Source organism: Heterocephalus glaber, unplaced genomic scaffold (genome assembly GCF_053883595.1).
Source record: "Heterocephalus glaber isolate CG9 unplaced genomic scaffold, H.glaber_assembly_v1.0 deba00001543, whole genome shotgun sequence".
In the NCBI taxonomy this organism is placed as follows: domain Eukaryota; kingdom Metazoa; phylum Chordata; class Mammalia; order Rodentia; family Bathyergidae; genus Heterocephalus; species Heterocephalus glaber.
This window is the reverse complement of record NW_028258336.1, coordinates 2,652,885-2,678,980: the sequence shown is the minus strand read 5'-3', so window position 1 is coordinate 2,678,980 and position 26,096 is coordinate 2,652,885. Positions and strand designations below refer to the sequence as shown.

The 26,096-nt window shown below is 37.5% G+C and overlaps 1 protein-coding gene across 22 annotated transcripts in view; it reads left to right on the top strand.

Annotated features, from left to right (window-relative positions):
- Mast4 (microtubule associated serine/threonine kinase family member 4) overlaps nt 1-26,096 on the top strand; it is a 594,077-nt gene that overhangs the window by 304,202 nt on the left and 263,779 nt on the right. For 14 of the 22 annotated variants that reach the window (XM_087189591.1, XM_087189613.1, XM_087189590.1 and 11 more), the window contains 2 exons: nt 2,984-3,015; nt 19,758-19,793. In XM_087189591.1, coding sequence (XP_087045717.1) covers nt 2,984-3,015; nt 19,758-19,793 — 68 coding nt within the window. The remainder of the gene's footprint in view (nt 1-2,983; nt 3,016-19,757; nt 19,794-26,096) is intronic. The other 8 variants (XM_087189592.1, XM_087189596.1, XM_004862845.4 and 5 more) reach the window with 1 other exon arrangement.

The following is a 26,096-nucleotide window of genomic DNA, read 5'->3' as shown; positions in this document are numbered from 1 at the left end:
GTGGTGGAGTTACAGGTACATATCCCACTTTTTTCAGTCTTATCAAGGGTTCTCAAGAAAATGGCCAAGTTCTAAAGCAGATTAATTTTATTTCACTCATATTTGTAATGTAAGTACCTGCTAACAGTTTCAGAAAGGGGACAAAAGATATAATATCAAGCAAATTATGATTAAGAGCAACTTCAAAAGATATTAAATATCACTGAGTAATCACTGTCAATGAAAATATGATTTTTTAAAAATTATTTTAATATGTTAAGAATTTATTTTAACCTGATGGCACTTAATAAACTGTATATTGTTTAGTTCAAATGGATGCTTCTTGCTTCTTTTTTGTTTCTCATTTTCCCACCTCCAGTTCTTACCTGACACTAAATTTTTAATATGTTGCATAAATACCAAGTGCAAGCTTTGGCTTATGACAGGAACCAGTAGCACACACATTATCTAAATATCTAGTATGTGTTAGTGACCTTATCCTGACATTAAGAAAAAAAATGGGGACATATACAGAGTATTGCAGGGGCTTTGGAGGTAAAATGCCTGATGCTGTTCATTTGTGTCTGACCAGTGCAGATTTATCAGCCTGTGGTCTCCATACATTAGGGCAGTAGCTGCTCCCTGCTCTGTCTGCAATGCTTAGCCCTCCTGGTATTTGCAGTCTTGTGCAGCTACTGTTCACAAGGTCTTGGCCACAGCACATTCGTTTCTCTCACTTTATTACCATCACATCTGATTCCAATTTGCTACCAAATTGAGTTTCCAGCTCCAAGCCTGACATTCAAGCCGTCAGGTGGATTAGCTCCTTCAGCTTGGTTAGCACAGTGGCTTCAGGTCAGTTGAAATCTCAGCTGCTGCCATGTGGAGCAATAGGGCCGGGTTACCCACTGTAACCTTTCTCCTTGTTTAGAACTTATAATTCTAGACCTACTGGAAATACTTATGATTAAAAGCACAGTTGGTTTTTATCCCTTATCTTGCTATTTCAGCAGTTTTTTTCTCAGAGCAAAGCCAACAGTTTATGATAAGATCATGGGGAGGAGTATGAGTGACCGAACTACAGTATTTGGGTCGTTCATTTGGCTCTTTCCCTCTTAAATATTCCTACTGATCTGTTTGCATATATAGTTGCAATAACACTTGGTTTATCACTTTTTTGTTATTAAAGATAATACTTCAGGTATCTTTTATGCTGTCATCAGATCAGCTTATTGGACAGAGCAGTATTACCTGTTTAGGCTCTAGGTCTAAAGAAACAATCTGGTCTAGGGAGTGCCCTCATTCATTCATTCGTTCATTCTCTCCCCCCCCCCTTTCCCCCTCTCCCTCTCCCTCTCTCTCCCCCTCTTCCTCTTCCTCTCTCCTTCTCCCTCTCTCCACCTCTGTGCCCCTCCTCATTCTCCAACCCCTACCTCTATCCTTTTTTTAAAAAAACCTGAATGCAAAACTAATTTTTGTACCTGCATTTCAGCTCCTAAGGAAAGCAGTCTTGGTTAAAGACCACTTTCTTGCCATTAGGACCTTTAGCAAATGAAGGTATATTTATATTTCAGAACCAGGGAACCAAGTACAGCAAACACTATAATTTATTGTGGATAATCAAGGCTTCAGGAAAAAAGCAAAACCAGACAACAACAAAGAAATAAAGCATTCACCATGCAACCTTAGAAGTCTTGAAACAAAATATTAGCTATTGGGGGAAAGAGGACACTCTATTCCCAGAGTCATTGATTGTTCTTCTTGCTATGAAATAGCGATTGGATTATTATAACTGTATGGAAACTTGCCTGCCAGCAATGGGGGCGGGGGGCATCCTGTGTTTAAAGCCCATGTCACAGAGCTTTCCTATTCTCTGGTCAGGTCCTCTAGAGGCCATTTTCTGTAGCTGTGCTACAGCGAATCACACTGCTTGGAAGTGATATCTGAAGCTGCTGTCACCACAGACATTTCAGGAACTAATATCAATAGGAGACAGGAAAGGTTAATTAGAAGATGAAGGGGAAACACCTTTCAAAAGAGAATCTTCGAACTCTTGAAAAACAAAAAATAAATGAGAATTCTAGGAATGAAGAACAAAATTAAGTTGAATCTTCTGAATTTATACTGTACTTTATTTTGACATTTAAGTGACCAGGTGATTCATTGCTTCCTATTTTTTAATTATTATCATCAAGTAATCATTCTTGAGTATCCAGGCTTCTGAACACTTACTTCATTAGTGAGTGGAGGTATTTTTTAATCTGTTTTTGTTTGGTTGGCTTGTTTGCTTGGTTTATTTCTTACTGTCTGCTCCTCTCTGCCATAGCTTCTCTGTGATCAGATAATGATCTTAATTTGAGATAAGAATGAGTTTATCCTTTTAAAACTGTAAAGCACTCTGGTAATTGTTGTGGCTCTCTGGTTCCCTTTTAGAAATTCATTAACCTGCATTTAAATATTGTAAGTAGTAAATCACATTTGTTTTAAGAAACAATACCAGAAGGAAACCTTCTGCATCATCTTTTTAAAAATAATAAAGCATAATATTTGGTATGGATAACGCTTTGCATGAATTTCCTGTTTTGAGGGTAAGACGCCTGATTTAATTGCCTTTTTCCATTTCACTTAATTATAATCTTGCAAAATTTCTCCTACTACTTATATCTGTTTCCTGTTTAGAAAGTCCTTTAGTTCTTCAGATTTTCCTTATGCTCAATTATAGGGCTGTGGAACTCAGTATGTTACTGTACTTGCTTTGGAAGGATTGCTATTTTTTGGTGCTCTAGAATTCAGATAAACCGTGTTTGTACTTTAAACACAGTGTTCAAAGAGAACAGTGTAAGGAAGGATCCAGTATAAAATTATGGCATGAAAGTCTTTTTAGTATAGGAAACACCAAATCAAACATAGTGAAGGGTGGTATACTTTGTTATTCACTTGGTATCCTGTAGTCAAAGGTTAATGCAGCATTTCCTATATGTGTTTTTTTTTCTCTCTCTTGCAGAAGGAACTGAGTCTCCCCCGAAGAGGAAGTCTGTAAGTAGTATTATTTTATTCCTTTTCTCCTTTTTTTGCAGTTGGTAATGTGATTATACTCTGGCTTGTTAGGCTTCAATGGCAATTGGAAGATTAATGTTAACTGAATTAAGAAAACAAAAAAAACCCCACTGATTTATAAAAGTCACATAGTAATGATTTTGCTATAATTTCTAAGGTTAATTCTTTATGGAACATTGTAAATAAACATGCATATTTATTCATGGGAAGACCTTAATTTTAAAAATTCCATTATACAACCAAGCAAAAACATTATTTGGTCTGCAGATAGTATAAATTGATCTGAATCAGGAATTATTGCTCATGTGTTCTGGAAATTCATGAATTGTTCTTTGTAATATGGATTTTGTACAGAGTCAATTATGTACTTTTGCATTTGAATTGGTAAAGACTTTGAGCCCGCTAAACTTTGTACTATTAGATCTAGAGCTTATTGAACTGATTCACGTAATGTTCTTGTATTAACAGATTTATGAACCTTAACTTGATTTCTTTTCTTTTTTTTTTTGGTCTAGGGATCAAACTCGGGTCCTTGCGCTTGCGAGGCAGGCAGTGGAACCACTGAGCTAAATCCGTAGCCCTTGACTTGATTTCTTTATAGTGTGTTTAAGCCTTTTATTTTTAAGGCCAATAATATATTTGGATAAATTATAGGGTTTTTCCATGAAAAATTTGCAGAATAAAATTAAATGCCCTTAATATTCCACTGCATTTAAAGTATATTTGTTTTCAAATAGTACTATGTCAGGGCTGCTCTAGAAGTATTTTGATTTGATGTCTAGTTTATATTAAAGACAATTGTGCATAAGGCCATTCCTTTTTTTAAAAATTACTATACTATTTAAGATAAGATTTTTCAAGTCTCATTGTGGACAATTAGAAAAATATATGACTTTTGATACATCCTAATTTTAGAAAATTGTGGCCTGCGTATCTAAACTTCATCAACCATGACTATTTTATTACTATATTGTTTCTTTAAAAAAATAATTTAGGCTGCCAGGTGGACACTGGATCATTATTCTTGGAAAATGTGCCTAGATAAATTGTCAGTAGCTCCCAGCAACCACTTCTGTGTTCTAGAGGTGAATGGTCTGATAGTTTGCAATGAGAAATGCCCTTAGAGTTAAACACATTGTTTTTCTACATCACAATTAAAACTCACCTTCCCTCCCCTTGGAAGAGGTTAAACTTTGGATATTTCTCATGATAATGAGAAATCAGAAATGAGAAAATAGAAATAAAGTTACATGAGATATCTTTTAGGAAAAAAATTCTGTTTTTATTTATGCTTACAGTTTAAACAGCCTATATTTTTCTTCTATGCTTTATTTGAAAACTTTAGAACTTCAGTCAGACTTTGGTTTTAGTGTAGGTTTATTGGAATATTTTCAGTAATTATTATAAAGATCATGCTTATTTGCACATTAAATTCCTTATGTCAACTTAAGAGACATTTCTGTTTTGTAGTTCTCAATTCTGTTAATGTTAGCTAATAACTCTCAGTTGATGAGAAAAATCTATGATACAGAAAATATTTAAATTCCTCTAATGAGAGAATGTAATCTTTAATGAAAAGGAATAATAAGTTGTTTGGAGCCCATGCTTTGAATGTATAGTAGCACAAAAAAATTTATGAGTCATTTAAAATCTCCTGCCTAATAAAAATTGATTGGTTGTTCGGTTTATAGAACAAAACCTACTATATATGCCAACATAAAGCTATCTTTCTCCATGCATTTTTTGGAAATTACTATTTCCATGTGAAACAACCCCAAAATAAAGATGCTACTTTGTATTTTCTATTACATACAAATATCCTTGAAAGAATTAATGATGCCTGATATAGCTGCTCTGGAACCAGTACCACTCAGCATTTTTAGTGAGCACCCCACAGAGGGCCAGTTACTACTTTCCTCATGAGAGGTTTGTTTATGATGTTGAGAAAAAGAAATAACTTCAAAATAAATGCTAGAGTGATTTTAATACAAATCTGATGAGGATAAGTACAAATACATCTTTAGTAGGTGTTGCTGTGAGCCACCATCATAGTAACTCATTAAACCTGATAACATTTTCTCAGCTTCTTTACAGCATAGATGCCATCTATATCAGTGCATTCAAATTGTTTTATGCCTTCTCCCAGAAAGACTGGTGATTGGGCCCTGCTGGGTCCCCCGCCGCCCGGGTACCGGGGATCGAACTCGGGACCTTGTGCTTGTGAGGCAGGCGGCAGCACCACTAAGCTAAATCCTCGACCCATGGATCCTGCTGTTTTGCTGAATCTTTTTCTCCCAGGTTAACGCCTGCACACAGTGCCCTGGTCGTCTTTGGTTCAAATGACATGGCTGGACTTTAACAGGAGTGTGTGGACCTGTAGGGGGGGGCTGTATTTTTGGAAGATTGTGCCTTATTTTGGTGTAGCTGCTGTTTCTAATGTGTGTGTCTTGAAGGATAATATTTTTAAATTGTATTTTCATCATTTGGACACTCTGGGATTGTCAGTTTTGTTTACAATTTTTGAATATTGTTTTGAATAAGCTTAAAGACAGTTTTGATGTCCATAATCGTATACTGTATTTAAAGCTTTTACAAATAAAAGAACACAGAAAATACTCTTAAAAGTAAAAGCATTACAAAGCAAACTGCATCTGTCTAGGAAAATATAATCCTTATCCCCCAAAAGACAATTTGCAATTATTTTGGAATAAATTACACGAAGACTGCCTTGTCTCCCACACATGTTAAAAGGTTGAAAAGGCAGTGATTGTGACCTTTAGTATAGTGCAAGGGGCGGTAGACAAGACAAGGCAAGGCACCTGCTTTCCAGACCAGACGTTACTGGATAACCAAACACCTTTGTATCAGTTTTCCCCGGGCTTTCCAGCCATTAGTCTTCTTTTAGGCCCCAGACCCAGTCTACTCTCTATGCCTAGATTTCAGTTTCTGTTTTCTTCCATTGAAAGAGTAACCATTTACCAACGTTTTTTATCCCAAATTCTTCCAGCATTTTCCTTTTCATTCTTCTTTTTTTTTGAACCAGGGATTGGACTCAGGACCTCGCGCTTGCCAGGCAGGCACGGTGCCACTGAGCTACATCCCTGGACTCCTTCTGATTCTTCTTGGAACTAAAGTTATCTACTCCATGCTCTTCCTCTCCCCCCAGCTATCTATCCAAATCATCATACAGCAAAATAAAGAAGTACTTACACAGTAGGTAAAATGACTGAAGTAGTGTGTATCTCAACAGGTATAATTATAAAAAGTATAAATGAGGCTCAAATTCCAGAAGCAAGGTACCATTTACATTATAAAATTAAAACATATGTGGAAGCATATATTGTGTTGTTTCTGGAAACAAACATTTACAATAAAAGTATAAAAGCATGGGTGGGAAGCAAGTTTATAATAAAGGTTGCTTACTAGGGGAGGAAATGTTAGAAATGGGATTTGGGTGGCTCTGCAGGGAGTTTAATGTGGTGATGAGTACACAGTGTCCACACTTTGATATTCTTGAAATATTCTACTTGGAAACCTCAGTGGTTGTATGAAAGTAGAATCCAAACTCTTTTAACCAAATATGTACAGGGAAAATTATATAAAAATATAAATTATAAGATCTTTTATGATATAAGAGAATATACTATACCTGTGTTTTGTTTTGAGAGGAGTTTCTTTGCTTGCTTGAGACGACCAGTCCAAATGAGTGCAATTTTTCAATAATTGGAAGATCTGCTGTGGCAGACACCTATTGGTTAATGTCGAAACATCACAGAAAAGAAATTGTGATGATAAGTTTTAGTAGTCTTAAAATGCCTCATTATATACTACCTGAGGGTAGAGAAGGAGGTAGATGAGATAATTGCATATATAATGGCACATTGTAATATTTAGCTTCAGAACTAGATTTGCTGCTTTGGATTTTTAGCCCTTTTAAAGCTGCTACTCTGCGTGACTATTAGCAAGATGCTGTAATTGACCCCCAAGGTAACTTACCCAGTGTGGCTGTTTGCAGGGAAGAACAGGCTGTAGCCCCTGCTAGCCAGGGAACCTTCAGCAAAGCTGATGTGCCCTGCTGCTTCTCTCTACTGATTGCTGTGGTCACTCCCTAGAAACACACAGCCATACCTGGCTCTCCCTTGTGGTTTCAGTTCAGGATGAGACACATAGACTCTCTTGACATGATTTAGATTTAGATTTTGGTTTTGTGAACAATTAATCTGAACAGTTATATGTATAAAAGTGCATTGGTTTTGTGGGTCTCTTATCGAGGCTTCACTCATATTTAGAACTTACATCCTGAAATGACATTTTTAAGTGGAAAGCTCTCTGGAATGAGTTTGCTTTTAGGCAAAGAAAGTGGTAAAAGTGAAAAACCCCAAGATGTGAGCTAATGGATGGTTAGGAACAAAACCAAGGTATCCCTGGCAGGTACCACTTATTTTTAAAGGACCCTTTTGTGTTTTGTTAATTGCCCAAATAAACAGCTCTCCAGGACAGAGGAGGCTTTCTTCATGGAATTCCCCAGACCGCCTTGATGGTTTTAATACCCTGGAGAGAAGAGCAGGAAATTGGCTGAGGCATCTCCCCCACTTCCTCCCATCCTGCTTCTTAATGGTCTTTCACCATACAGAGAAGAAGGAAATAGTACTATCTATTCTTAGCAATAGATTCTCCCTGCTACTAAAAATGGCCTTTCCTCTACCTTGTTTAATAATGACCATTATAGATCTGGGATCTATAAAATTACCAGCAATTATCACTTTCTTTTAGTGGAGGCAATGACTGACACTTGGGCAGTTTCTTAGCTTTATGTTCTTCAGCCACATATGCTTTTTTAAAATTTATATATTAATTGGTACATTTTAGGTATACAGTATGTTTACATTTATCATTGAGTGTTTGTACCTGTACATGATGTATCTTAGTTCTTATTTTTCCCATTACCTGTGCACCCTTCACCCCCTCCAACCTTCCCTATTTATATAGACTTTGTTTCCTTTTTTTTTCTTTCTCATAATTTTTCCTTTCCCTTCTTCCCTCCCCCCCGCCCCCCCGCCACCCCTACCCCTTTGGACCTTTTCCTATTTCAAATTATCAGTTATTCGTTTTAATCATTTTCATCTTTATTTACACTTTCAGTTTCTCACACTAGAGATACTATTGGTATTTACACATGTGTGTCCTATTTATTTCACTTAAGAGGATGGCCTCAATATGCATCCTTTTAGCTATAAATGACTCCAATTTCTTGTTCTTTATGGCTGAGTAGTACTCCATTTTATATTTTAAAAAACCCACATCTTCTTTATCCAGTTTCCAGGTGATGGGCACTTGGGCTGTTTCCAAACTTTAGCTATTACAAACTGTGCCACTATAAACATAGGTGCACATATATCGCTGTGGTATGATTCTTTTACTTCTTTGGGGAAGATACCCAGCAGGGGAATAGCTGGGTCAAATTGGACCTCTAGTTCTAGTTCTTTGAGGTATCTCCATACGAATTTCCACAGTGGTTGCACCAGTCTGCACTCCCACCAACAATGGAGAAGGGTTCCTTTCTCTCCACACCCCCGCCAGCATTTGTTATTGGTTGATTTCTTGATAGCAGCCATTCTTTCTGGGGTGAGGTGGAATCTCAGTGTTGTTTTCATCTGCATCTCTCGAATGACCAGTGATGTTGAACATTTTTTCATATATTTATTTGCTGCTTTTACTTCTTTGTCTGAGAAATGTCTGTTCATTTTGGATGCCCTTTTTTGAATTGGGTCTTTGAATTTGAGGAGTCTGATTTTTTTCAATTCCTTATATATTCTCGATAGTAGCCCTTTGTCTGAGGTACAGCTGCTAAAAATTTCTTCTCATATTGTAGATTGTCTCTTAGCTCTGTTGGTAGTTTCTCTTGCAGTGCAGAAGCTTTTTAATAAGATGAGATCCCAGTTGTTGATTCTTTTTTTTTTTTTTTGGTACCGGGTATTGAACTCGGGTCCTTGCGCTTGCCAGTTGTTGATTCTTTGTGTTCGCTCCCGTGCTACTGAAGATTTGTTCATAAAGTCTTTTCCTATGCCAATGTCATTGAGAGTTCTACCTAACTTATCTTCCAGCAAGTTTACTGTTTCTATCTTGATATTTAGCTCTTTAATCCACTTCGATCTTAGTTTAGTGCACGGTGATAGGTATGGGTCTAGTTTTAATCTTAGCCACATATGCTTTAAAGAGGCCTTTAATGGCCATCCAGTGGCAGGATCTACAAGCAGAAGCAGGTCCTTGTGTTCACAGCAGTTCTGGGAGAGTCTGTCTCTGCATGCTGAGGAATTGTTAGGAGAATTGAAATTACCCAAGAAGCAAAATAAGAGTCTTGGTTTAATTTAATTTCTTTCTTTTGGCGGGGGGGTGGGGGGGGGGAGTACCGGGGATCAAATATTTTAATTTCTTGTCTAGCAATAATACCAGCATCTTATAGCAGTATTCCAGTCTGTTGTGTTTTTAGGGTTCTTCTCCATTCACGCTCTCCTTTCATTGTTGGGAAAGTGGTTGGAGCAGTAGGGCTGGTCGTGGAATAAGTGCTGTAGATATCTGTCCTCATATGACAGTCCTGCCAGGAAACCCACCTCCCTGTACACAAGGGCTAATCCATCCCAATCACCCTACCATAGTCCCAGAAACCCGGGTACCAGATACTCATTCATTTGGATCTTGAAGATGTTTTCTGTTTGGTTACTCACTGAAAGACCCATACTTTTGTGCACAGTGGGGGAATGGCTCATTAATGGGATGCTTCTGGTGCACTGCCCAGAGACAACGCTACCAGAGAGTTGAGTAAGTGCTGAGATCCATGTTGCTACATGAATAAATTAATAAATGTATGAAAAGGATAGTAAACTTATTTTACCTCTTTCTAATTTTGCTTTTTTTGGATAGGAGCAGGAAGGAGTATCCAAGGATGGGATGGATGGATGAGAGAGAGGCAGACACAGACAGACAGACAGACAGACAGACAGGCATACAGAGACACTGAGAGACTGGTCACAGTGTGGTTAGGAACCTGATGGAGACACACAGAGGAATCTGATGGAACCTGATAGCCACTGGAGATTTTTGGATAGAGCTGAATCTTCTAGATATGAGATCAACTTTATCTTACAGTAGATATATTGAATTGCTTGCATTGGATTAGTTCTAAGGTTGGGATTCCTCACTTTGAGCCATGATAGGAAGTGACCTTCTATGTAATTGAAGGAATTGCTGGGATGATGTAATTGGCTTGGCTTGATGTAATTGGCATATACAGGTCTATGTGCTTTTCGAAAAGAAGACAAATTCAGGCCTGGTATGTTGCAGAACATAATGCCTTATCTGGCTATTTGGAAAAAATAGTTTGAGTAAAATGAAGTTATTTCTAGAATGCAAGGAGAGGGAATCACCTTGGTTTTACAACTGATTTGAAATAGATTTATGAGATTTTTCAGCAAGGTAAGGCAACATTTCCTGGAAAAGAGGAAAAGAATTTAATTCAAGCAAAATAAAGGACATGTAAGCTATATTTGGAAAAGTTTTAAAATAAATTTATTTCTCCTTAGCATTCTCTACCCACCTACCCCCCTACCCCCACAAATACTGAAGCAAGACAAAATATCTATTGCCAAAGCCAAACAAGTCCAGCATCATTTTGAACGTTAGAATCCCAAAAACAAAAATGAAGAGAAAATTGAAAGTTGCATCTGAATTAGCATTTAAAGTGGCATGTTTATATAAAAAGAGAACAGTGTGATATACCCTGAGAGTAAAGAGAGGATTTCAGACTAGGGAAGAATGTCAATTGCATTTATATATTCATCGAACAGCCAGTCTGGTATTTGGCATATATTTGCAGCATTCCTTATCATGCATGCATTTGTCTTCTGTGAACTGGGGAGCAAGGAGACTGGGAGATAGAAACAACCTTTGAAAATTAAGAGAAAGACCTTAGTTGTGCCACAGGGGAGAGGGTTAGAGGGTTAGGTCGCCTATGGGAGGTTGAAGTTTATCAAAGTATGTATATATTAGCAAACCCCCTCCAGAGCACAGATCAGAATCTGCGGGGCAGGGGGTCGTGTATTGTGCACTTTCAGCCTATTCTCAAGGTGAATTGAAGATGCCTGAGAACTACTGGTGGAGGGTGGGTGTGGAAAGGTAGAGTAGGTTTTTGGGTCCCCAAAGCCACAGTCCCATTTAGTATTTACTAGGGTAACTTTTTAGTAAATCTGAATCCTATAGGATTTGGGGCAAGGTTTCTCAGTGAACAGTCCTGTCCAGGCAGGTGTGTGTAGAACGGCCCACTGAGGCAGGCAGCTATCTGTGCTTTCTCACTGAGAGTCCCCTTCCCTGGTCTGCTCATCTATAGGAAAGCACTGAGCATTTTAGAACAGAAGCCACACTGTCTGATTTGCACTCCGTCTCCATCCCATTTAAACAGGTTTGTGACCTTCGGAAAGTCACTTAACCTCTCTGTGTCTTGGTTTCTTCATCTGTAAAATGGCAATACGAGTGTATCTTAGGAGTTTTTAGAGAATCATTAGATATTTGTAGTGTTTGTAATCATGCCTGACAGGCAGAACATGTGTGTGTGTGGTTAAATAAATAAACATATTAGGAATTCTGCCTTCCTCTCTCTACCTCCAAATCATTTATTTTTATCCTATTGTGTTTGGCAAAAGACCACAAAGAAGACGGGGGGGGTCCCATTAAGGCTAGATGATTTGAGCAGCACTTGCTGAGGGGCTGTTGTTTCCACAAAGTGGCATTGATGGAGGCAGGAGACCCCATTCCTTGGGGACCTCAGCCTGCACTGGTCAGCCCTGATGACAGGAGGCTTCTGTGTGACCCTCACATATCCTGGCTGTGCGTCATTGGCATGTGAGGACCCAACCCTGTTGGCCAGTGGCCACTTCCTGGAATAATGCACCGCTTCTCAGCATTGTACACAGGTCACTTCCTGAAACTGTTTTGGAACAGGTAAGTATTGAGGAGAATGATGTGGGTTATTATAGCTGTCCATATAAAAATTTTTAATCATAGGATTTCAGAGCCAGAAGAAAACTTCAGAGAAATCTGACTCAAAATAGCTTTATTTGATAAACAAGAAAATAACAACTCAGAGGATTTGGGACCTGGGTGTGCTCAGATCATACATTGATTGTGAACTGTGACCAGAATCTAGGCTCCTCTCTAGCAGGGACTGGAACACAGCCTTTGCTTCTGAAAGTCCATATACTTAAGTCAGAAATGAGATGGTGGATACCTTGTGTTCTGTGGAGATGTGAACTTTACCCTCAGCATCCACAGTAGGAGCCAAAAGAAGGGTGGGGTTCACCGAGCAAGCTTGACTTCACTGTGCTTTTTGAGGTTTACTTGAATGTTTAGAGAGCAAAGCAAGCTCTTCTTTCAAGCTCCCACTTACTGCAGCCATGTATATACCTCATTACAATAAAGAGACTAGTGATGAGAATACTGGAGGGGGAGCAGCGGCCCAGCTACAGAAATTGGTATCCCCAGATATATCCATTATCCAGTAGGCATGTGAGCCCACTGAATTCTGTACTGTTCTGTCTCTGGCCCATGGCATGGTTATAAATTGGGCCCTCTGTGGCCTTCCCTGGACCCATGGAGAGGCTGAGCTCCCTTCTGACTTGGTGTTTCTCCTTTCTGTCTCTGCTGACCCCTCTGCCATACCCACTCCCAATACTTTGGTTCCATTCTTTCCCTCTGTGGCAGCAATGTCAGACCTAAGGAGCTCCAGGGAAGGCTCATGGGTTTTCAGGTTTCTTTCTCTGCTCTTCTGCAATGAGGACCTCACTCTGAGATTTAGGCAAGTTGTTTCATCTGAATACACATGATAATTTTTAACATGTTGTTTTATAAAGTCACCTCTTGGAGATGATGTCCAAGACTTTCATATGCTGCATGTGGGAGCTTAAGCTGTGCAGCATGGCAGGAGCCCCACATTTCCCTTCCTAGGGATCTCTGAGCTGTGTTTCATCAAACATGTCACCCAGGGGACTTTGGGCTCCTACTGTTAAGAGATTCTGTAGTTATCATTCAGTCCACACAATTGCAGGAGAAGAAAGACTCTTCCTGACTGTCGATAAATTTGACTTGCATGTAGATGTAAATGGTGACGTGAATTTGACTTGGCACATTAGTATGTGTTTTAATTTTTTAAGAATGAATATTCTAATAAATTCAAACATATGGAACATATGAAAGGGAAGAATTTTAATCATCCTGTATTGTTGAATGTAAAATAATTTTGCAACAAGTATTTGGCTATTTTGTGGATGCTTACATGAAAATGTCCTTACTTTATTAGGAAATAGAAGCTTATCATCTCTTCTGTATGCTTTATCATACAGAAAAAAATGGTTTTTAACTTTTAGTGTGTCATGGATGTGCATGGATTGACCTTATGGTGTCATCAGCACTGAGTCCTAACTCATTCTAAACCCAGTTTCCTGTGGCAATCTGTGAATGTTTTTGATGGCGCTGAGATGTGTTTTTGCTTAAAGAGGTCAGCTTTGAGGCAGAGGGAGAGGTTGTCTTTTGGATTTATTATATTTGTTAAGGAACTGAGGAGGGTATTTGCCTTGGGAAGTTGGCACTGTGTGATGCATAGGTAACTGCTGTGATCATGTGATCATATTTCTTTAGGGCGAACTGGGACCTTCCTAGTAGGCTGAAGGCAAGACCACGAGAGGGAGAGTTTTGCCCCTTTTTCTTTGCTCCCTCAGCCTCTCCCTCAGTGTGATAAACAGTGTTTCTAGCCCTTGGGGCAGGTGAGTAAGTTCACCAGGGTTTTGTATTTCAGGATATAAAGCATAGTGTTTAGTATCTTAACAAATCAAGAATCAATTATCTGTAAGAATAAGCAGGAAGTTTTTTTATGTCTAGGATAACCCAGTTTAAATGCTGAAACCAGTCTTTGTGGGTTAAAGAAGCACTTGGAAGCAATGGAGTTTGTTTTAAAAATGTACTTGACATCACATACTGAACTGAGATTGATAGATCAGTCTGCAGGTTTCATGTCTTGGGAGAACAGTGATAGTTTTTTCAGGTGGTGTTCAAGGCATTAATTTGTGTGTAAATGAAGATGAATCTGATAAAATCATAGGAATAATATTACCATCCAACATCTGGATAAAAGCTTTTACTTAATTATTTGAGAATTCAGGGCATTTATCGCTTTGTTGTCATTTTTGCTTTAAAAAGTTTCCCCTGCACACCTTTTACACCACGGAGGGATGCTGATGGTGATTACTTTTTCAGGTAGTTAAAGGAAGAATTAAAGCAAAGCTGGTTCAACTGGGCGCTTCATGAGGTCTGTCTAGTCTTTTCCACTCCAACACACACCTGGTACACTATTTAACATCACTGAAGCTGAATTATGTTAGCATACCAAAAAACTGTGAATTCTTCTAGTATTAACCCACAACAAAATTTGAAACAAAACAACTCTCCACCCCACAAAAGGCACTACTTCCTCTCATGGAATTCCACTGAGCATGAACCAATTTCAGCTGTCCCCAGAGCTCTATAACCTTACCTGGCCTAATAGTCAATATTCCATTTTTTCCCCTTTAAAGAAAAAAAACAGAGCAGCTTTGTTGAGACATAACTGGCGTATGGAAAACACACATAATTTAAACTGCTCGATTTAATAAATTTTGATACATCTGTGAAACCATCACCAAAGACAAGATAATGGAAGATTTATCTCCCTCATGAGTTTCCTCCTGCCCCTTGGTAATCAGTCCCTACACCCTCAATCAAGCAATTGCCAACTCTTACCACCTCTAAAGATTAGGTTGCACTTTTAAAAATTTGAAATAATTGGAACAGTACTGCACACATCTTTGAGTGTGGTCTGGCTTCTTTCACTCAGCACAGTTATTTTGAAATTCAGCCATGTTGTAGCATATGTTAATAATAATTCATTACTATTTTATTGCTAAATAATAGCCCACAAATGGTTATGCCATAGTTTGACTATCCATTTATTTGTTGGTAGATATTTGGGTTGTTCATGGGTACTGGCCCTTTAAAAAACTTTTGTTTGTTTATTGTTTAAAGTTTTTTGTTGTTTTTTTTTGGTACCGGGGACCAAACTCGGGTCCTTGCGCTTGCGAGGCAGGCGCTGGAACCACTGAGCTAAATCCCCAGCCCCCAGCTTTATTTGTTTTTGTGTTTTTGAGGTAGGGTCTCATTACATAGTTCAGACTGGCCTTGAACTCACTATGTAGCCCAGGCTGGCTTCAAACTTCCAGTGATCCTTCTGCTTCAGCCTTCCCAGTGCTGGGATTACAGGAGTGCACCACCACACCCAGCTTGGATTTTGGCTTTTATAGATAAATATAGTATAGTTTGAGCATCTCGAACCCAAAAATCCGAAGTCTAAAATGGTCTGAAGTCTGAAGTTTTAATTTCTAAGTGTTATAGGTAAAATGTGCTCAATCTGTCTAGTGTTTTCTCCCAGCTTGGGACTTATTTTTTATTCATTATATAACACCTATTTAAGAGCAAAAGTCTCTCACCATGCACTAAACTAAAATCGAAATGGATTAAAGATCTAAATATTAAAATAGAAACACTGAATTGTCTGGAACAAAGGTTAGGTAGAACTCTTGACGTTGGTGTAGGAAAAGATTTATGAACAAAACCTCAGTTGCCTATGAGCGAGCACAAACAATCAACAAGTAGGATCTCTTCTTATTATAAAGCTTCTGCACAGCAAGAGAAACCACCAACAGCGTGAAGAGACAACCCACAATGTGGGAAAAAATCTTCACCTGCTGTTCCTCAGACAAAGATCTACTATCTTGAATCTATAAAGAACTTAAAAAAAATCAGACCTCCCAAATTTAAAGACCCAATCCATAAATGGGCATCTGAAATGAACAGACATTTCTCAGACAAAGAAGTAGAAATAGCAAATAAACCTATGAAAAATGTTCAACATCACTGGTCATTAGAGAGATGCAAATGAAAACAACACTGAGATTCTACCTCACCCCAGAAAGAATGGCTGCTATCAAGAAATCAACCAATAACAAATGCTGGCGGGGCTGTGGGGAAAGAGGAACCCTGCTCCACTGCTGGTGGGAGTGTAGACTGGTGCAACCACTGTGGAAATCAGTATGGAGATACCTCAAAGAACTAGGACTGGGAGTCCCATTTGACCCAGCTATTCCACTGCTGGGGATCTTCCCCAAAGAATTAAAAGAATCATACCACAGTGATACCAGGTATTTTATTGATCTGGCAATTGCATAATATACAAATTTCTCAAAGGCATTCCCTGTTTGAAAGCCAGCGCAGCTTCAACCCAGGTCATTAATTCAGACAAATATACAGAACACAGAGAAGTCATAAGTCACACATAAAAGGCCCCAAACCAACTAACAGTTAAACTCAATCTATACAGCTTTCTATTTTTAAGCTCCCTTATACATATTAAATAAATAAATAGCACATCTGCTATCAAAATAATAAAAAAATAAATTTCAAGTATTACAAACGAAAATATCATTGGTGTGGTTCAGTTTTTCTTCACCCCCCAAAATAAAGAGCTTTGTCCGTCATACCCCAGTGATATATGTGCACCCATGTTCATAGCAGCACAGTTTGTGATAGCTAAAACTTGGAAACAGCCCAAATGACCATTAACTGGAAACTGGATAAAGAAAATGTGTGTTTTTTTAATAATGGAATACTAGTCAGCCATAAAAAAGGGGAAATTAGAGACATTTATTGCTAAGTGGATGCACGTTGAGGTGATACTCTTAAGTGGAATAAATAGGACACACGTGTAAATACCATATAGCTTCTCTAATGTGAGAAACTGAAATTGTAAATAAGGACTAAATGGTATAATAGATAATGTGAAATAGGAAGAAAAGGGGCAAAGGGGAAGGGGAAGTGGGAGGGGTAGGGGAAAGGAACGAAGGGAATGGAATTAATATGAGAAAATGAAAAAATGCAAACAAAGTCTTTGTAAATAGGGAAGGATGGAGGGGTTGAAGGGAGGGCAGGGGAAGGGGGAAAAATAAGAACCAAGAGAGATTATGTAAAGGTGCAAATTTCCAATGATGAATGTCATTATACTGTGTACCTAAAATGTACCAATAAAATAAAATTTTTTTTAAAAAGAGCAAAAATTTGATGGCCTAATGTATCAATTTGTTCTTTCAACACTGATGTTATATCTCAACTGTTTTTACATAATTCAAGGTCACAATGTTTTCTCCTAGAAGTATTATAGTTTTAGATTTTACATTTAAGACTGTGACTAATTTTGTGTTAATTTTTTTTGGTACCGGGGGAGTTAATTTTTATATATGGATCCAAGTTTATGTTTTTACATAGAAAGATCGAATTATTCTGGCACTATTTCTTGTAACAAAGAACTGCAGTTGAGAGTCCAGGTCCTTTGTTGAGGGACGGTGAGAGAAGCATGTGACCAGATAAGGTCAGTGACTGAGGAAGTGACCACAGGGCCCGGAAGATGGTGATATGGGGCACAAGAGAAGGTGGCATTGGGCTTTAGTCCTGTGAAACAGTGAAGGTTTATTGTCTGCTTGAAGTGAACGTTGTTCTAAAGTAGTGGGTCTTAGTTAGAGGTGAGAGCTACCATGACATTTCTGGTTGTCACTATGGCTGGGGATCAGGTCAGGTTTCTCTGATCATAGTAGGGAGAGGGCAGGGACACTGCTCAGAGTTCTGGAACATATAAGACAACCTCCGCCCCACACCCCCAACAAATGGGTGCCTGCTCCAAATTAGTTCTAGGGTTGGGAAACCCTGGTACAGAGAAGGGAGAGCAGCAAAGAAGGCAGAATGAGCATGAGAGCTGATTGGCTTCTCTGAGCTCTACCATGTGTGCTGTCTCCAAGGAAACACATGCTCTCTTGTCTAGGGACCATAGAAAGTTACCCGGATGATCAGAAATTAGGCCATGAGTCTCCTCCAAGGATGTTTTCAGAAGATTCCGAAAAATCTTTTGATTACAAGTAATAGACAACCTAATATAAAGTGATAATAATTTTAAGGAAATATGCCAGCTCTTAATGATGAGAAGGCTTTCAGGCTTCAGGTAGGGGTTGATCCAGAAATTTGGGGCTGTTCCAGAGAACCCCAGGTTCTCCAGACTTCCTTCTCATCTTATTTTTTTTGTATCTTCCAGAAGCTCCAGGTTACTTTTTTTCTTGTTCACTTTCACCAGGAGAGGATTTTTCACCTCCTACTAACATGTATTTCTCTTTGTTTAGACCATTCTATATTATGTGTCCAGACATGAAATGGTAGTTTATAGCATGCAATCCAGACCTGTGCTGTCCAGCGCAGTAGGCACTGGCCATGTGTGGCCATTGAGCTCTTGCAGTGTAGCTAGTCCCAAGAGATAGGAAAGAGCAGTGTGGCACATCTTATTAATAATTCTTTTATTTCACATTGATAGTGCTTTTGAATTTATTGGGTTATATCAAATATGTTACAAAATTTGCTTTCACTGTTCAAAAAAAATTTTTTTAAATGTGACTACCAGAAAATTTTAAACTGTACAAGTGAATTTGAATTGTGTTTCCTGTGGATAGCAGTGGTTTAGATCATTTAGGAATCCCTAAAAATAGAGTATAATCAGTTCTACCCAAACTATGTGGATGATGCACACAGTATAAAATGGGTGTTGGCAAAATTATCAAAAGTGAAGAAATCAGCAAAATGAAAATGTTTATTCACTACTATTTCACTAAAGATATATGTCTGGAAATACTACTATTAAAATCTTACACTTTTTCCTTAAATATTCTTTTGAATTTGGAAGTTATAAAATATATAATTGTACTCATAGTAACTAGTGAAACAGGAGAAGATATTCAAAGAGAAAGTAAATGATTCCCATCCCTTCCAATCCTCCTCTTCATTAGCCTTAGGTAGTCATTGTCCTGCTCATCTGTATCCTTCCATTTCTTCAAACCAACAAATGTGTGCACATACATTGATTTGTTATGGTTGTTGCTGTTACCTGTCATGATGAAAACGTTGAACACTATCTTTAGTTACTTTTCTTGTTGTTGGACAAAATACCCAACACTTGCAAGTTAAAAGAGGAGAGGTTTGTTTTGGCTCACATTTGTAGAGGTTTCAGTCCATAGTTGTCTGGCTCCAAGGAAGGGCGGCCAGGCGGAGGAGAAACAGCTCATGACTTGATCACAGGAAGCAGAGAGCAATCAAAGGAGGAGGGGGGGGAAATAGACCCATCCAGGCCATCCCACAGTGACTCACCTCCTCCCACCAGGCTTCACCTCCCAACATCATATTTAGCTAAAAATGCATCAATAGACTAATGCACTGAGGAGTATCACATCCCATGGCGATACTCATGAGTGCCTGAGGCTTTGGGGGACATCTAGATATAAACCATAATACTCACTCTTCCAAGTTTTTCTTACCTTATCAATCTTCCCTGTCTGTAGGGTTGGATTCATCCCAAGACTTTTAATAATTATGTAATATTGTACATAACAGATGTACCACATTTCATTTCATCATTTGTCTGTCAGTGGGCATTCATATTGTTTCTGGTATCTCCCTCAGCTACCACACCCTATTTCGACCTCACCACAGACAATGCTGCAGTAAACATCTTTGTACTTATATCCTTATATACTGGTCCTTTTTTTTTCCTATAGGATAGATTCCCAGAAGTGGAATTGCTTGGTCAAACGGTATGTGTATTTTAAATTTTAAAAGATATTGGTAGATTTCTTTACCCAAAGGAATAGCAAGTCACCTTCACACATTAAAGTGCCCATTTCCAACATTCTCACCAGCATGAGATGCCACTGCCCTTTTTAATTTTTGCCAATCTTATTATCTCTGATGATTAATTTCCATCTTCTTCGTTATCACTGATTGTGTGTATTTTCAATGTCTGTTGTCCATGAAATTTTCTTCATTGCACGTTCATTTTCCATAGACCATTTTTCCATTTTCAACTTTTAGGAGTTCTTACATTTTAGAAATATTATTCCTTTGTTATATGTGTATAAGTAGATCTTTACAGGCTTTATCTCTATTTATGGTCTTTTGTCAAATGAAAACTGTTAATTGTTGTTTAATCAAATACATGTCTTTTTCTTTATTGCTTCTGAGTTATATGTTATGCTCAGAATCTATCCCAAGTTTATATAAACATTCTCTTTATTTTTCTAATTTTTAAAAATATTCAATCTTATTCCACTTTTAAGTTTTGTACACGATGTGACATAGGATACTGTTTTCTTTTTTTCTTTCCTAGATGGATAACCAGGTACTTAAGTCCTAGTTGTTACAAGAATCCATATTTTTTATGGGATTGAAATGTTACTCTTGTCACATATAAAGATACCATATATATTTGGATCATTTCTGGATTTCCTATTCTGATTCCTCTCTATTTCTGTGCCTACACTATTCTGTTTTGAATGCAGTGACTTTCTAGTGACTAGTAATGTCTGGTAAGTTCTCCTTTGCTAGCCTTCTTTTCAGATTTTTCATGACTATTATTAGCCATTTGTTTTTCAGGTTCAGGTTAAATTAAATTCTTAAATTTAAAATTTGAGTTTTATCTCATATACTTTAATATGAAAGGTAACATAACACTACACAGTAAATAAAACAAAAATAGGTTTTACTAAGGGGATCACTTCGTGCTACTAATTGGAAAACTATTTACTGGTAAACTAAGGGTTATTTCTTCTGTCAATTCTTTAAATATGATTTTACATTATTTCTGTGGTGACTGGTATAATTACTCCAATATGCAAAAAATGGGGGCTACAATCATGACGGTTTAATTTAAGAATCAGATCCTTGCATTAAGACTTTAGTACTTCAAGTTTTCAATGATTGTGACATTATAAATTTTTATTTCTGTACATGTACCAAACTGCATATCTAGATTTGTTGAGGGGTTATTATAATTATATGAACAAAGAATTATCAGTGAAATACATAATAAACCATGTATTTTGGAATCTTTTATTATTGGTTTCTTTTTAAGCTTAATATTGAATATTTTATGGGCTTAGAAAATTCTTACATCTGACATTTTAGGCAGATTGTCCAATATTTGACAATCCTTAACTTTAAATTTCTGTTAATATGATATTCACTTAATTATTCTCACATTTCTTATTGCTTCTTGAAAATATTAGTTGTTATAATATTAAAGTAATAATTTTGTGTTTTTCTAAAGGTATTTGAAATATTGGAGGTAAATATTAAAATTTCCTGTGATTAAAAAAATAGTGGTAATATTAGCTTGCAGACCAACACATATACAAATAAAGGTGAGGTCTGTATTATTTTTCCCCTTGTGCTGGGGGTCAAACTCAGGGCCTTGCTAAAACCAAACAGTTGCTTTACTAAGGAGCTATACCCCAAGCCCTAGGGTGTTACAATTTTTTTTTTCAATATTGAGGATCAAACCCAGGGCCTTGTACATGCTAGACAATTGCTCTACTATTGAACTCCACCTTCAGCTCAAGGTCTGTATTTTGCTCATCGAAGAAGAGGGACAGCCCCATGTAGGTCCTAAAGTGTTTACTTGGTTAAATAGAAAAGAGTCATTAGTTTTCCTGTGGCCAAAGATGAAACAGTGTAATCTATTATTATTATTATTGAATGATATATTTGGATAAAATATAATTACGTCTTAAAAATTGGGATTCCCACTGATTTTAATGATATTGCAATGCAAATAAATAGATAGGACACTTTTGCGTGTATGTAAATATTAAAGATGGTAATTTCAAAAAGAGAGAAATTAAATTATATCAAGACCAAAAAAAAAAAGAGTTAAGTTCAAAGTATTGAACTTAGGAGCTTTATTAATCAAAACCAAATACTGTTTTTCTACTTTGTTTTCAAGAAGAGGACAGACAGTGGCCTCTTTGCTTCCCTCTAGTGCCTATGTTGAACTATCTAAAAGGTGCTTTAGGTACCCCAGTTTTGGTCTCTGCTCTCCACAGGGCATCAAGACTTTTTCGGAATATTCCTGGGTTTTCTGGTTAAATAAGCAAAATTTTGTTGGTTTTAGAATAGTCTTTTTTTGCTAAAGAAAAGGATACTTTGAACGATACGTTCAGGCTTAAAGGGACAAATGAAAGAAGCATTAAAAGTTTCCGCTGGCCAAAAGTGAAAATATACACAACAAAGAGGAAATGGTAGTCATAAGCCATTGAAACAGTTTGGCCTATCAAGAGCCAAAAGTCAGTTATGAAACATGTAAAAATGACAAATGATATAAACTGTACTAGTATTTCCAATGTTTCCACAAAAGGTGCGTTTTCAACTATTCAGAGTGTTTAATCATCATCAAAATTGATAATTGATAAACATAAAAGATAAAGAGTGTATCTCAGAGATGATTATGTATATGTATCTTTGTAAATTCTATATTGTTAATGTTAAAATTGTTGTAAAATATAGGTAGAGGGGCTGTAGCTCAGTGGCATTTGCCTGGCATGTGTGAAGACCTTGGTTCAATCCCTAGCACTGATTAAAAAAAAAAAGAGAGAATCCTAGGTAGTTACAGATTTTAAATTACACTAAAAACCAATATAAAATAGATGTCAGAAAAGTAAAAACAATAAAGGAATGTTTTTATAATACTGTTGAATATTTAAGGGTTTAATTTATTCCAGGGCTGCCCAATCCCTAAAACCCTGAAAGATAAAGCTATTTAAATTAGGATAGAGAATCTGTTTTTGTAAAGCAGATATAAACAACCACCTGTGACCAGGGCTTGGAGGGACTACTGCACTCTACAGGCAGTGCTGTACCACGGAGCTTAGTATTCCTGAAGCTAGAAAACAGTGCTTGTGGCAATGGACCAAGGTGTCCAAAAAGCTACTTATGTTTGGGAAGATACAAGCTCTAGAATAATAAAAATAATGCTCACAGAAGATAAAGAATGGGGAGAAGAGGATGCTGTAAAGCTATAACATTGGTTTTGAAAAAAGTCCTATTTATTGATTTAAATCAATCAGCTAAGTTTATACTAGAGAATAAGTCTTGCTCTTGTTAAGATATTACTTGTATTTCGTATTACCTTTCTGGGTTTATCATCACCCTAAATTGTCTCTAAATTGTCCTCTCTTTACTTTTGCTAGTCCACTAGTAGAATATGTTAAGCTTCCTGCATATAGAAGGTAGCAAAGTATGGAGGCAACAGATCCAGTGCCAGTATTGACTTCCATATTTCTTACATTTTTGACAGCTCTGTCAGGGCTTAAGTGTAATATCTCCAGGAAAGATGTAGTTCTTTCAGAAGGACACACTCTGTTTCTTGCTTGCTGCAGACATTGTAAATCAGCTATAATTGTGGACTGAGTGCTTATCTTTCTGCTAGCAGGTCTCCTCACCACGAAGAAATGAGTTGGAACTGCTCTATTTATTTGGATGAAGCCATTGGGTCAGTCGTCAGTGACCCTTATTCTCTGTACCTTAAAGAGGAATCTCTGTTTTTATCTTTTGGGAAACCTATTGTGAGCTGGTGACATGTACTGCCAGGTGCAGTGAACTTCCAGGTTAAGCCATGTCAAAGGAATACCTTTTAAAATGGCACATTAAATTTGATCCCTTGGCATTAATCCCCACAATATTTTTATACATGAATGTTTAAATGTCAATCTCTTCTGTTTTCCGCTGTCATTTCTGCTAGCATTCAAATTCTAATGAGTGATATAACTGCTTGAAAAAAAAGAAAAAGAAAGAAAGTACCATTGGTCTCTCTCTTCCTATTGGATTTGTTAAAGGCCAGCATATTATCACTGAGAAAGGGATAGGACTATTGAAATATATGAATAGAAATCTTCAAAAGTGAATCTGTCAAAGCCATAGAAAGTAAAGGTATTTTAAATATAATTGCAGTTGTATTCAGTAGGGAGAAAAAAAGTCAAAGCATTTCTACTTAATGACATTCCTGAGGTGTAGAAAATTTTGTAAGAAAGAACCGAATATTCACAGGAAGGAGGGCACCACAGCATTCTCCAACTGAGGGCGGCACATGTCCCCCATCTTCCAATTTATCTGACTAGGTCTCCACCATGTCTGTTAAGGCCCCCTCATTTTCATCTTCTCAGGCTTGCAGCATGGAGCATAAGATCATTTTGTAGGGACACTGTGACTGAACAAATATTTTCTTTTACATGGGACTTTCAGTGGAATCCTTTTATCCTCTAGATGGCCAGGCTCCTTCAAGGCCTGAACAATGAAAAGTTTGAGCAGAGCTGTTTCAGCACCAGAACCCCAGGAGCTTAACACACTTTGAAGTGAATTGCTCTCCATTGTGGGACCACAATAAAAAGTGGGGTTTTCATAGTTTTTGCATTGATGTCTGCAAAGCCAGATGGCTTTGTAATACGGGCCCCAAAGCAGTGTAACTGATTAAAAGAAATGCCAGGTAGTTGAAGGCTTCCATACTCAAGGTGAGACTGGCAGAAAGAATTGTTCTCTTGGGAAATATTAATATTAGAGAATCTCACTCTTGAATCTTCATAGGTCAGCCCAAGACACTAGAGACAGATACTGGCAGCAAGAGCCTTCAAAATGAAGGTTGAAAATTTATCTCCAGCCTACCATTGGGAGGACTGCTTTGAGGCGAAACTGGCCAGTGCAGGAAGTGCTTTAGGGTTGTAGGGACTTTCTGAGGCTTTAGCTCTTACCAAGTTGTCTTTTCTCTCTTGCTTTTGTATTGTGGCCCAAAATTTGCATTGTCTTGTAACCCACAGGTTCCATTGTCTCACACCTAAAGGTGACTGCAGCTCCCCCTTCTCTGAATAGTGTAAATGAATTTATGCAGTAGATGCCAGAGAAATCATTCTGCCTGTGTGTGTAGCCCCACACACTGACCTTAACCTAAGAACACAGTCATATATTTCACGTTGTTTAGTGGGAGGTTGATGAAACTTGGCCTTGTAGATAGAGGAATTCATAGATGTGACAAATTGTTCTCTGGCTTTATAACCTACCACCGATTATTGGGAAATGGGGTTTGCAGCCAAAGGAAGAAAAAGCTCATCTTAAGATGAGCTTTGAAAGCCGATCATGAAAGAGTTAGCTGGTTCTGCATTTAGTTGTTTTTCCATTGTCAAGAAACCCTTTAATCCTACAATGAATAGCAAATAGAGCTTTAAAAACCAAACCACCTAGCTGCTTCATTTGCTCCCTGGTGATGTCTCTGCTCCACCCCCAGCCCTTCACTGAATGTGGTGCTGATAGGTGTGCAGAGAAGAGGTGTCTGAGGACCTGGTGCCCAGCCATTCTTTGAAATAGCTAATTTCAGCAGTTTGTATACATTTTGACGTCTCAGAGCTTCTAAGGATCCTTTCAAAGAAGTAAGTAATTCAGACGTGGAGGCATGTCCAAGAATTGTGCTAGAAAATAAACTGGTTTGTGTCATTCCTCTTATTGTGATCTATCTTTTGAGTAGAAATGTAGAAATATTATTGTTAAATAATATTTTAATAAGTTAGGGCTAATTTGTCTGTACAAAATAATAATTTAAACAACCTTTCTATAAATCATGCAGATGATTATTATAGAGAAACTAGAAAAACACAGCTAAGAAGAAATACATTCAAAATTATCTTAGATCTTATCCATTGGGGGAAAGATAGTTTTAAAGGCAGAGAATTTAGCTTTCACTAACTGTCTTTTGATGCATTAAATACTTTTCTCATTAGATATTGCCAATGTGTTAGTCTCAGCATTTAAAAAATCAGGTGGCATTTTATTTAACTGTGAAAATGTTTAGATCAGAAGGCATTAATTTCTTCTGATTATTTCCATTTTAGAATAAAAGAAAAATACTTTTTATTCATAATCTAACCATGTAGAGATAGTAACACGTTTTATTATATTTTGTGAGTTTTTTCTAAATCCCTGTTATTTGATGATTATTGATTCTTGGTGTGCATTTTCTTTTCAGCTGAGAACTGACCTTCTTCTGGAAGTGACCAGCTGTAAATGAGTTGAGCACACTG